Consider the following 14,501-nt stretch of genomic DNA (forward strand, 5'->3'; position numbering starts at 1 on the left):
AGAACAATTTGGATTTAGGAAAAATAAAGGCACAGAAAATGCAACATTTGGTTTAACTGGAGGCAGTTAATAAAAAATTACAAGTTGGAGAGATTTTCTGTGATTTATCCAAAGCACTTGACTGTATAAATCATAAAATGCTGCTAGATAAATTTGATTATTATGGAATTAAAGGTGTTGTACACCAATGGTTTCACTTATATCTCATAGATAGGAAACAGAAAGTTGAAATCAATACAACTATGAAATCTGCATCGATATGGGGAACTATTAATAATGGAATTCCTCAAGGATTAATATTAGGTCCCCTACTTTTTCTAGTGTTTATAAATGATCTTGCCCCCCTAATAAAATATGTAGGTCATCCCATATTATTTGCAGATGACACAAGTATAGTAATTACAGCCAAAAACTCCAACACATTCCAATCTTCAACAGAGGAAATTCTCTTCAAAATATGTGACTGGTTCTCAGTCAATAAATTAGTATTAAATTGTAACAAAACTGACATAATTCAATTTAAATCCTGTGCAAATTCAACCTCGCAAATTTCTAGCGCAATATTTAACAACAGAACCCTATTGGAAACAACAATAATCAAATTTCTTGGCTTAAAAATCGATAATGTGTTAAATTGGAAAAATCATATTAAAGAAATTACCCTCAAACTAAATTCAGCTTGTTTTGCTATTAGATCTATGCAGAAGATAGTATACTTTGCATACTTCCACTCGGTAATGAGTTTTGGAATAATATTCTGGGGAAATTCCACAGATAGTAACAATATATTTCTATTACAAAAAAGAGTAATTAGAATAATAGTAGGTTCCAAATCTAGGGAATCTTGTAGGACTATTTAAAAAAAACTACAAATAATGCCCATGGCTTGTCAGTATATTTTTTCATTAATAATCTTCCTCGTATGTAATCATGAAAACTTTGTAACTAATTCAGTAGTTCATAGCATAAATACACGTCAAAAATGACTTTCATACTCCATCGGCAAGTCTATCGTGCTATCAAAAAGGAGTGCGTTATATGGCAGTAAAAATTATTAATAGCCTCCCTATCGAGATAAAAAATGAAACTCAAAATATGAGATTCTTTATGGGCCAAATTAAAGAAGTACCTGATTTCTCACGCCTTCTATTCTGTAGGTTTAAAAAAAAATGTTATGTTTTATTTAACGACGCTCGCAACTGCAGAGGTTATATCAGCGTCGCCGGATGTGCCGGAATTTTCTCCCGCAGGAGTTCTTTTACATGCCAGTAAATCTACTGACATGAGCCTGTCGCATTTAAGCACACTTAAATGCCATCGACCCGGCCCGGGATCGAACCCGCAACCTTGGGCATAGAAGGCCAGTGCTATACCAACTTGCCAACCAGGTCGACTCTATTCTGTAGGTGAATTCATGACATTCAATAACACTTCATGAAATTGATACTAAAACTACGTGTTGTACTAGTAGACTATATTGTAAATCTCGTCAGTATATATATTTCATCTAGACTGTGACCATAAATTAAGGCTTTATAATAGTATTAAGTTTTTTGACTTGTTCCATAATCTAGCTGTGAAGCAATGTATGAATACCATGGAATGTTAATAAATACAATACAATACAAACCACTGGCATAGCAAAATCAAAACGCTGTTCGGGCTTAAGCTTCCCATAGAACGGCGCAATTAAGCAGCCCTCAGGCCAAACATTCGGATTATTAATAGCTTCGAAATCTCTTTCCTCCACTAATATGTGGAAGGAAGAATATGTTTGAAATTTTGTTTTTAATTTTGTAACCTTTAGGAAATTGATATTTATTTGATTCTCAAGATTCGATTGTTGGATCAGAGAATCCTTAATTTTACTTATGCTGACCTTAGAACCGAATCTCGATACAAACAGAGATTTGGTTTTCACTCGTTCGGGGGCCATCTCAATACCTGTGGCATTGCGTTGTAGGTTCGCGTTTCCGCCTTTTGTGAGTGACAACTTGAAATCCGTCAGGTAAGGAATCAGCGACCTCAGTAATAGCCGGACTCGAAATTGTACTTACAGCAGAAACATGATCCACAGCTTTCCTCGCAACAGGAAGTTCGACTACAACAGAACGCGTAGGATCAGCAGAAATCTTCTTCTGTGCTTGCTGAACTGCTGTGCTAAACAGTTTTGTAGAAGGTCGTTCACTGTAACCACCAGACTTGGAAGAGTTTCAATTACTAGTTATAATTTCCGACACTTGAAGTTTGAGTGCAGCATTTTCAGATTTTAAATACGCCACTTCACTTTCCAGGCTGTTAACATGTTCAAGAACAGAATTCAAAGTTTCTAAAATAGAGACACTATTAAGTCTGACAGTCTCGATCTGCACAGATAGTGAATTCGCTGATTGAAGTTCCTGTAGATTCAGTTCCCTAGTCGGAAAAATGATCTTCTTCTTCACAGCCCCAGTACCAGCTTTCACTGGAGAAGTATCTTCCTGCACTGACTTGGAGGCACCATCCCCAACACCACCATGGATAGAACGAACAGGCGTATTATCCCCTTGACGACTCTTCATTGCGTTAATGCAGGTTTGGCAGAGATATGTAGAACAGCCAGTCTTCATACATATCTCATACTCAAGCTCACCATATTTCAGGCACCCTAGATGGTACCTTAGACCACAACTACCAGAACACCTGAGGAATTTCTACCTTCCATAGAAGGCCGCGTTGCATATAGGACAACAATCCCCACTCGACGCCATGCACTGGTCACTAGTATAGCTATCACAATGTGTAGAGCTATGCACAAACACGTCCGCTCAGCGTGACAGCACGACAGGTAATAATGACTTATCACTATAATGCACTGAATCAAATTAAATGTAAGAGATGTTTGATTAAGACGACATCTGTAAGTACGTGAAATCAAAAGTGCTTTTAAGCCCATCTCACCTGGTGGATGGCGTGGTCGGCACCCCGGGCGGGAAACGGGTAACGAAACATAAAAAGTGTTGGTGAGGAGATGCTGCGGTTAGTTGAGATTGACGGAGGGCGTTAATCGGGTCTTTTTGAAGTGAAGAAGAGACGGTAGCGTGATGGCGTCGGCGGCAGAAAACGAAATACCTTGTAAGTAACTTCGTTTGTACATTTTGTAAATATACAGAGTGTCCACCATGAACCTCACACATTTGAAATTGCTGTATAATTCATACTGCTTGGGGTAAAAAGAAAAGAATGCATACAATATCAAGAGTAACTCACCAAGTTTTATTAAAAAAATCAGTACACCTCAACATGAGATCCACTCGTTGCACGAAGAACATCTAGCCTGAATTCAATTTCCTGCCAGGTCTTCTGAAGCATCTCGGGCGTAACGGAATTGACGGCATCTCTTATGCGGCCGCATAGCTGTTGAACATCACGAATTTTGTGGCCTGTATATACTTTGTTCTTGACATCCCCACAAGAAAAAATCTAGAGGGGTAATATCCGGTGATCGAGGTGGCCATCTTGTCGGTCCATCACGCCCAATCCAGCGACCGGGAAATTGTGTGTCGAGAAATTCTCGAACGATCAGGCTCCAATGTGATGGGGCGCCGTCCTGTTGAAAGATGACGTTCGGCTGCAAATGCATTAACTGAGGCACAACAAATTGATCCAACATGTCGAGGTAGATATTGCGCGTAACTGTCCATGTCTTAATGGTGTTCCGTGATGGTGGGTCCTTCTGGAACACGCGCCGAAAGTTGCGTTGCACTTGAATCACCGAATTTGTTTCAGCATACCACCAGATCGCTTGTGCTCGCTCTTGCGCTGTCGCCATTTTGACTTAAGCTACCGCAGCGCCACGTACAACCTCTCGCGCGGGTTTTTAAAAATAGCCAACGAAATTTCCACAGTTTCTCTACATATTGCAATGCATGTTACCAACTTATTTCCATTCATTGATTTTTGGCAGCCAAATGAAATGTGTCAGGTTCATGGTGGACACACTGTATAATAAATCAAGTAGAGTTTACAATATTGCAATCTTTCAGACTAAGTTTAGTGATCATGTAGTTTTCCTATAGTATCCTGGGAGCTCCAGCTCTTCCAGCAAAATAGTTTTCCATTGTTGAGTAAAATGGTGGTGTCAGAAATCCTGATGAGAAGAAGCAGAAGTCGAACGCAGTAGCCATCCGGCTAGCAAACAGTGCGACGTAAGTGACGGTCGCACAACAGACTAATAATAATAATAATAATAATAATAATAATAATAATAATAATAATAATAATAATAATAATAATAATAATAATAATAATAATAATAATAATTGCCATTTAACAATATAACAAACTAGTGCTTATTCTTATCGAGAAAGTAGACGTGACAACCTACAGTGAAACCTACAGAGCAACAATCGGTTGGCAAAATTATGTTTTAAAAGCACGCCGCACATTATTGTATGATGCCGACATGTTAACCATGAGAGCGTGGCGATAATAGCTATAATGCCTAAATTCAGTAAACCATTGAAAAGTAAACTTCATGCTTACGTTAGTGAATTTGGTGCCCATGTGTTTTCAACCGATGGAACAGTTTTCTTATGTAAAGTTTGTGAAAAGACAGTTAATCAGGAAAAAAAGTATTTTATAAGTCAACATGTGTCACCTACGAAGTATTGCTAAAATATGTTGTGCCTTTTTAAAATTTAGAATGCATTTATCAAAGTTTATTGTGCCTTTTTCACATTTTTATTGCCTTTTTTACCTGCCTATTTTAACTGTTATAAAATGTGTGTTCTGTGGTTATAAATGCCTAAACATCCGCGCTCCAGTTATGAGGATGGACGAGGAGAGTTTACCAAAGAGGACTATGAAACTGGAATTTACTTTCACCTGTTGGAAAACCTATAACAAGTTGGAAAGATGAAATTAAGAGGGATGTTGAAAAAAAGAGGGAAGCCATGGCGAGAAGAAGTGGAAGAGAATAGCTGGGAGGACCGTTACAGGAGGAGAATGCCATCTCGTACTCGACCCCACAACCAGGGACACGTGCCTAGATGAAGGAGATACGATTACAGAATTCTTAAAAACAAAAAAATTCTGTTAATCATGCAGTTAACCTGCATATTTGTCTGTGTGCAGCTATTTCTCGTGAACTAATGCACCTTGTCCATGTTTAATATCTGCCAATCAATAGGTGTATGGAGGGAAAGGAACTGGGCACCTTACCCCATTATCTCCTGGCCTAGTTGCCTTATAAGTGATGCCTTGTTGGTATCAATTGTGAGGTTCAGACCTGTCTTCGGACAGTTTACTAAACAGCAATAGCTAAGCCTGAGTCTAGGAAATTGTATATTTAGTACGTAGAACTACATTTGTTTATAGATCTTTTGTTATATTATTAAGTTTTGTACTTGTGAACTATATCAATAAATCAATATGTCAATACTACCTGAAGTAACCTGTAATAGCTAAGCCTATATGGGAGAATTATGTACATACTTTGCAGAATAATAAGTGCAATTTCAATGACACATATTCAGACAGTGTGCTATTTATTCAGTTACTCATAAATCTGTTATTTTACGTAACACTGTGTCAAATGAAATTATGAGCAATCACCCTGTAAGAAGTTTCTGTCTAAGATGTAAACTTACCACAACAACAATGAAGTCCAACCAGTACCACTTACTCGTGAAGTACTTCTTAAAGCCAACAGCAAACAACATTATTATCATCTCAATGACAAAGAACGCTGTGAGAACGTAGTCGACATAAAGTGTGATGTTTACTAGGACTGGTCTCTGAGGAAGATATATGTCTTCAAGTGCCTGAAAATATAATAGTAAATATTATCAATACAGTAAGTTGATAGAAAATGTAATATTCATAAAAGCAAGTATTTTAGAAATGATGTACTGGACCGGAAGTAAAAATGTGTTGACACATGGAACAGTTGGGCATTATTGGTATTATTATTACTATTATTATTATTATTATTATTACTATTATTATTATTATTATTATTATTATTATTATTATTATTATTATTATTATTATTATCAGTACTGCAGTGTATAGGCTACATCGATACCAAGATAACTGGCATCGTCAAGCGTATGCCTAGAAAAAGGATCCCTCGAGCAGTCTTGAATTACAGACCAGCAGGAGAAAGATTATTAAGACACCCTGTAAAGGTAGGGAAAGAAAATTTTGTAGACCGGAACAGTTCTTTTTTGGACTATTACTTATTAGAAATATTGTGATTATTATTATTATTATTATTATTATTATTATTATTATTATTATTATTATTATTATTATTATTATTATTATTATTATTGTATTCGACAGATATTGGAGAAAAAATGGGAGTATAAGCGAAGGTTACAGTATATCAGTTATTTATAGATTTCAAAAAGGCATATGACTCGGTTAAGAGAGAAGTTATATACAGGGACATCATTTTATTTTTACTTCAATTTTTATTGTACCTGAGTTTTTGAATGTACTTCACTCCCACCCCTTCTACTGGTAAACTTCCAACCGTTCACGACACAGAGCAGAGGGCGCGTAAGCAGTACTGAGTGAGTACAGTACGTTCCAGAAATACGTTCGTGTTTTCCAGTGACGAAAGAGCTTTCAATATTGAATCATATTTTCGCACAGGTACTGTCGTAAGTTTGCCTACGTCGCATCCCGGTTTCCTCCACCTGCTTCTGTTCGCTCCTCTGTAAAGTCTAATAGCTGGGCTATCTTAGCTCTTTTCTGAAAACATTAATTTCTGTTAGAAATTGGACGTCTACGTAATATTACACAAGTGTTTAAAATAACTTAAATAAAAGGGCCTCGTTAAGTAATTAACTGTCACGTGATCCCCCCCCCTTCTACGACCCTGCGACAAACCACTTGAACGGACAGTAGATAGCATTTCTGAGTAATTTTATCTTTTCGGATCGGGCAGAAGTGAAGATTGAATTTACAATACGTAAGGTACTCTTTTATAGAGTAGGTACAGAATTATTTCAACATGAGTTACTCGTACGAAGGACGAAACTGGTAATTGGAATTAGGTACAATAGTCTATAGTGTGATAATATGCACAAAAGAATTGGAGCCTGTATCGAAATGAGCGGCCACCATTTTCAAAAATGTGTTTAAATATCCATATTATGATAATTTTCAATTCAACTTCATTCTCTATATTGTACGCTAATGTGCTGCAACAGTACAATATACAATGCATAATTAATACGTCCGAATGGATAGCTCAATTCGTGAGTAAAAGCACTAAGTGTTAATACAGTACTGTATTTTGATTAAACAAAAACCTAATGAAAATTATCTAACTCAATATTGCGATATTTCCTAGTTTACATAAATGGATGAACTACTTTTCTTCCCTCCTATACCTACTCCAGTCGTAGAAGGGGTAGCAAACGGTGTTTCCTGTTTCAATCGTTAATAGAAAGGTATAGCCAGATTAATATTAAAAATGTTAGTAAAAATAAAATTATGTCCCTGTATAATATCTTATTGAATTTGATATTCCCAAGAAACTAGTTCGATTAATTGAAATATGTCTCGGTGAAACGTACAGCAGAAGCGGATGCTTTTCCAATTCACTGCGGGTTAAAACAAAGAGATGCACTATCACTTTTACTTTTTAACTTTGCTCTAGAATATTCCATTGGGAAAGTCCAGAAAAACAGAGAGGGTTTGGAATTGAACGGGTTAAATCAGCTATTTTCATATAGGTATTCATCTTGAAGATGTACAGGGACATCATTTTATTTTACTAACATTTTTAATATTAACCTGTCTCTACCTTTGGCTTAAAGCTTGTGAACCGGAAACACCGTTTGCTACCCCCTTCCACAACTGGAGTTCGATAATACTGGCGTAAAATACAAACAAATCACTTTACTAGGTATAGGAGGGTTGAAAAGTAGTTCATCCATTTACGTAAAGTAGGAAATATCGCGATTTTGAGTTTGATAATTTTCATTAGGTTTTTGTTCAATCAAATTACAGTACTGTATTAACAATAAACGTTTTTACTCTCGAACTGAGCTGTCCATTCGGACGTATTCATTATGCAGTGTATATTATACTATCTACAGCACATCAGCGTACAATATAGAGAATGAAGTTAAATTGAAAAATAATCATAATAATGGATATTTAAACACATATTTGAAAATGATGGCCGTTCATATCTATAGAGGTTTCAGTTCTTTTGTGCATATTATCGCACTATAAACTATTGCATCTAATTCCAATTACCAGTTTCGTCTTTCGTACTAGTAACTCATGTTGAAATAATTCTGTATCTACTCTATAAAAGAGTACCTTACGTACTGTAAATTCAATCTTCACTTCTGCCCGATCCGAAAAGATAAAATTACTCAGACATGCTATTTACTGTCCGTCCAAGTGGTTTTGTCGCAGGGTCGTAGAAAGGGGGGAAATCACGTGACAGTTAATTACTTAACGAGGCCTTTTGATTTAAGTTATTTTAAACAGTTGTATAATATTACGTAGATGTCCAATTCCTAACAGAAATTAATGTTTTCAGAAAAGAGCTAAGACAGCCCAGCCACAAAGGGACGGGCAGAAGTGGGTGGGGGAAACCGGGATGCGACATAGGCAAACGGACAACAGTACCTGTGCGAAAATATGATTCAATATTTAAAGCGAACATATTTCTGGAACGTACTATAGTCACTAACTCAGTACTGTTTGTGTTTACTATGACCGTAGGGCGACTTTGACTGTATACGCTTGGTTCTATGTGGAGAACGGTTTAAAGTTTACTAGTAGAAGGGGTGGGAGTGAAGTACATTCAAAAACACAGTTACAATAAAAATTGAAGTAAAAATAAAATGATGTCCCTGTACATCAAGTGCAGAAAGTTGTTTGGCAGAACACGATAAGAATTTACAGTAGATGTAGGCTACATTTCCTGGCAGCCCAGTTCCAACAAGGAAAGTTAGTGGATGAGTGCAATAAAACAAGTTCTGTGACAGACCAGAAAAGAAAGCGAATACGTTCTAGTCTGCCAAGAATGACGAAAGTCAAGTGCCCGCCATTGGTTAAAAAAACGTTGTGAGGTTTAAGTGCATTCAGAAAACTCATCAAAACTACTCAGGTTCACAAGACCTAGAGATGACTCATTGATGTGTCTGCTGAATGTGACCCATAAATTCTTGTTTTTTAACATAATATTTATTAATAACTATTTTTTACGACAGTGAGTAAAGCTATATTTCATGGACTGTTATCACTAGGGAGCGGATTTTTATGTGCTAAAAAATTTAAATATATTTATTTTTTATGTGCTAAAAAGTACGAAAATATTTGCTAAAAACAAATATTTGCTAAAAACAAAAAAATATTTGTTTTAAATATGACAAAAATATCTTACTTAGCTTGGAAAAAAAAAATTTACTAGGTACTCACCAACCACACTTGAGTGCTAGTAGTTGGCCGAGAATTGCAGTGAACAACAAAGGTCATCTCCAAATTCTCCATCACAAATGCATGCCGATTATCTCTGAACAACGACTTACATTGTGAAAACGATCTTTCCGCATCACAGGACGTCAGACGTGCATATTTAAAGAGAGGAATATCGCAAACACATAGTTACACCGTCAATTTCACCTACAGGCACATCCTCCAATACTTGAGCAACTTTACACATTTTTTTATATCCACTGTTTTTCCCAAACACATTCTGGAATTTGTCCCTTAGTAATTGTGCTTCTGAACCTGGTAGCGAGTCTAGTTTAATTTCCACGGCACGCACCTCCCTGTTTCAGACAACAGGTTTTTGAATGTTTCGAGTTTTTTTTATGGTGTCACACAAAAAGCTTAAATTTGCTAATAGGAAAGCCATATCGTTTTTAAATAACCATCTTTCAGTATATCTTGAAGGATATCGATTGACCAAGCCCGATAACAGGGAATCACAACAAGACATACTTACTTCATGGACATGAGCGAGAGGCGAGAGATTTGTTTAAATTAAATAATGTTCATACCCGAGCTCTTATCTGTTGTGTTTCACAAACAAAGCGTGGAATGAAATCATCTTCAGCAACAATAAACATTCCTAATTATGTGTTGCAAGATCTCTCCTCCTTGTCCACGTTAATTTATTCTCTAATAATAACACTGATATGCTGCCTAGCAGTTCTCAGAACTTGCGGCGATACTATTACAAAAATGGATCACGGATACACCACACAGCGCTTAGAAACTCGAAGCAACCAAGAATTCTTAAAAAGATAACGTACTTCTGAGTGACATAATTGATTTAGTTTTAAAATGTTTAAAAGTTCCTTTAAAAAAATTATTTAAGTAAAAAAAAACTCCAAGATTTATGTGTTTATAATAGATTTCCTGAAAATATGTATTTACATAATTTTTTTGTGAAAATATGTGTTTTTATGTGAAATAAAATTCGGGTTTTAAACTTGAAACATTATGTTCGGAATTTTTAACTTTGTTAATTGTGTTTTATCACACGCAAAAATAATATTTAATTACATAGAAATCCGCTCCTTAGTTATCACAGCGTGACGCGAGCATTAACGATACCAGGGCGTAAAAAATGCAACTGTGCGTGAAATAAATCACTTCGCACACAATTATTCCACTTCACGTACTGCTCTATGAGTTAGAACACCAAGTAGGGTAAAATTAAAAATTACCTTGAACTACAACGTAATTACTTCTATTACGATGGCGTAAAGTAACTCGTGCCGTAATAGTATTTCATGAAGCAAGTTTGTAATGTTCCTTATGCTTTACTGGATGAGTCGTTGTTCAGGGAACGATTTCGCCTGTTTTGTAATTTTGACCACTGCAATAATTGTATAACATTTTCTTTTTGTTAAGTTCATTTATACGCAGTGGCGGTGCGTCAAAAAGAGCACAAGAGCACGTGAACAACTTGTTTCCATTGAATCACGACTAGTTTTATTATTTAATACCGTATTGACGTAGAGGGGGATGTATATCAGAATCCAGTATTTTAAACTTCCCCCATCTTGCATGAACTTATGTAAACTTGGCAACGTGCGTTCACCTTTAAGCCGTCTTTGCAAGGAAGTTACAGGAATTACACGCATGCGCGAGACAAACTTGTCTTTAGCTGGCTGCTTATGACTCGTCAAGCGCACAAAGCGTTAAGTGAACTTTGAATCTACCCAACAGATGTCAGGTGCATCGATGCCTATCGTTCACTTGCTATATTTCGAGGCAGGGGATTTAATAGTCTGTATTTTAGCCCTGTAGGTATCAGCATTTCTCACTGTTGAAACGTTTACTTTGTGTGGGTCTGTGTACAGTGCTGCTACGAGAGTTTAGTTTGTGAATTACTTTAGTTTAGTGTTAGCATAACAGCATAGTGTAGCTTTCAAACACGTGCTGGCAGACTGTGATAGTAGTATGAATTTAAGTATCTGTATGGTGGTGTATAATATTTAAGAATAATATTTACTGGCATGTATTTATAGTAATCAATCTATGAGAATGGGATTACAGTACTGGTATAGGCTATAGTGTATCAGTGTGTTGTGAACCAAAATATATTACACAACACACGCTTTTTTAAATAACGGTATTGTGGCAGGTTATGTATTAGCTTTTAACAAACATAAACAATGAACAATATTTTATCACGAGCCGCCACTGTTTATACATGCTGCAACATCTGTAGCAAATTGTAAATTTGCAACTGCAGAGGTTATATCAGCGTCGCCGATGTGCCGGAATTTTATCTCGCAGGAGTTCTTTTACATGCTAGTAAATCTACTGACATGAGTCTTCGCATTTAAACATACATAAATGCCATCGACCTCGTCCGGGATCGAACCTGCAACCTCGGCATAGAAGGCCAGCGCTATATCAACTACGCTACCGAGGGCGACAACATCTGTGGCCATATCGTGTGTTTAGGATCTTCGGATATATCAGTAGGCCGTTTTTCTACTGCTGAGATCCAGTTTTCTAGTGTCGTGTGTGTGCCAGTGTTTATTCTCGATTGCTTTCTGTATGCTAAGCGTAATGTACATAATCTTCCTATTTGTTCATCGATTCACAATTATTCAACCAGTTCCAGACTTGATATATACTAGGGCTGGATAAAAAGTAATGGCAACAGTTCGATATTTCTGACATTGCTTTATTCACAGGGGTACAACATTTACGTACCTTCTATATAGTCGCCCCCCCCTTATTTATTACCTTTTGCCAAATGTTTGGAAGGCGTCGTACACCATCAGCGCGTCCATCTTTGTTGATGTTCCGTATTGACCGCCCTATAGCATGGATAAGTTCATCTCTGGTATTGTACCGGGTCCCTCGCAGTGGTTCTTTCACTCTGGTGAAAAGATCGTAATCGCATGGATCATATCGGGTGAGTATTGTGGATGTTTCAGAATATCCCATTGCAAGCGGCGCAAGAGTTCCTTAACGGCAGCAGCGGTGTGACTCCTTGCATTATCATGAAGAATGATGGGGTTCTGTACCACAAAGTGTCGTCGTTTTCTCCTGAGGGCTGGACGAAAGTGGTGCTGCAGGAACCTGCAGTAGTAGTCCGCGTTTGCCGTCTGCCTTGAAGGTACAGCTTGGTGCAGTATAACCCATCAATGTCATGAACATCTCCTTCACAGCACTTTGTGTAGGGCGCACTTTCTTTGGACGAGAAGAACCTGGATGTTTCCATTCATTTTATTGACGTTTCAAGTTTTGGTTGGTTCGTATGAGCGAGCCCAGGTTTCATCCATAGCGACGATTCGTCCAAGAAAGTCATCTTTCCTTTGGTACCGGTCCAACAAGGCCTATGCGACTGCATAGCGGTGCCATTGTTAAACCTCGGAAATTTCATGGGGTATCCAACGCCCTGTAATTTTGCGATAACCCAGAATGTCTTGCAGAATGTGGAGCACAGTTTTGTGACATACTCCGACTTCCGCTGCTAACTCACGCGCAGTCCATCGGCGATCAGCATCCAACAGGGAAGCAAGGAGTTGAACTGTGTTGTCCTCCACGCGGGGTCGTCCTGTACGGAGGTTGTCCTGAACGAGATCCCTGCCTTCCCGAAACGCTTTAACCCACCGTTCCACTGTGCGATATGGCAACGCTGCATCGGCACATGCTTCACGCAGCCCCTGAAAAACATTCTTGTGCACTACGACCTCGTGTCCCTTCAGTTTTGATCCAGGAACGTTGCTCTAGTTTTGTAAATGTGGTCTTAGGGCGCTCGCACTATCCCTATGAAAGTCAACGTTCTACACACTGCTGTAGATTGACAGAATACTGTCGCCGCTGGCTCCACTAACTCATCTACCAGTCGTTGTTCATGTCCACACAGCTGGCAGCTCTCGAACGCACCATCGTCACGTGACAGCAGTGTTGCCATAACTTTTTATCCAACCTATGTATTTAACTAAGTACAAATATAGTACTATAGGCAATAAATTATTTCCATATGATATAAACTTTATAACTCTTTATCCATGAATATAAAAAATAACCCATATTTTACTTTCAGAAAGTTAGTGAGAAAGAGGTTGATGGGAAATCCATTCTACAGTGTCAGTGAGTTTAGCAATATTATGTTTTTAGATATTACTGTTTTAACCTCATATAAATGACACATTTGTACATTTTAACCTGCTCTTATACCATATGGCAGGCCTGCATAACTGTAGCTCTTGACAGCGACTGCTATACTCCCCTTTCTTACCCCACCCACCTTTTCTACCAGCGCGGTCATGACGTCCTAGTTACGCTCGGCTGCATTAACATTCATTCGCGGCGGCAGGTATACAATAAGCTATCAAGAATTACAAATGAACAGATAATAAAATCCTTAGAAACATACCTTTAGAAAGTAAGAGAAAAATGAATGAGGGAAATAAATAAATTAAAAGACATGTAAAATAAATTTAAAATGTATGTGTGCTAATAATGTAAAAAGGTCTCCCTATGTATATATCGTCCTATTACTAGTAAAGCCGATTAAATCCACTTTTTGTGTATAATAAGTTAAGTACAGTCCCTGACATGTCTTTCCGTGCTCTGTATTCTACTAAAATGAAGTAAGTCCGAAATGTTGCTTGCAGGCAACAAACCAATTACTTTATTTGAAGAATTTATTATGATTTTTCGTGCATTAATAAAGTTTTAATTCCTGTTTTTACAAAACTTGTATTACTGGTCTTAACTGGTTTTACTTGTAATAGGACGATAAATAAATTGTACAGTACATTGATAAGTGCGTGATAGCTATATGACCGGATGTCAATGCTGTCATTCAACATTGTAACGCACTCCAGATAAATAAATACATAAATAAGTAAATAAATAAATAAATAAATAAATAAATAAATAAATAAATAAATAAATAAATAAATAAATAAATAAATAAATAAATAAATAAGTAAATAAATACATAAGTAAATAAATAATTGATAAAGTACATAAGTAAGTAAATAAGTAGGCCTAAATAAGTA

The 14,501-nt window shown here is 37.0% G+C and overlaps 1 protein-coding gene across 2 annotated transcripts in view; it reads right to left on the minus strand.

Moving 5' to 3' along the window:
* The window catches only part of LOC138710361 (sodium channel protein PaFPC1), a 177,181-nt gene that overhangs the window by 74,001 nt on the left and 88,679 nt on the right, over positions 1 to 14,501 (minus strand). For both annotated transcript variants that reach the window (XM_069841199.1, XM_069841200.1), the window contains exon 18: positions 5,631 to 5,804. In XM_069841199.1, the coding sequence (XP_069697300.1) occupies positions 5,631 to 5,804 (174 nt within the window). The remainder of the gene's footprint in view (positions 1 to 5,630; positions 5,805 to 14,501) is intronic.

This window comes from Periplaneta americana, chromosome 12 (genome assembly GCF_040183065.1).
Source record: "Periplaneta americana isolate PAMFEO1 chromosome 12, P.americana_PAMFEO1_priV1, whole genome shotgun sequence".
Lineage (NCBI taxonomy): Eukaryota > Metazoa > Arthropoda > Insecta > Blattodea > Blattidae > Periplaneta > Periplaneta americana.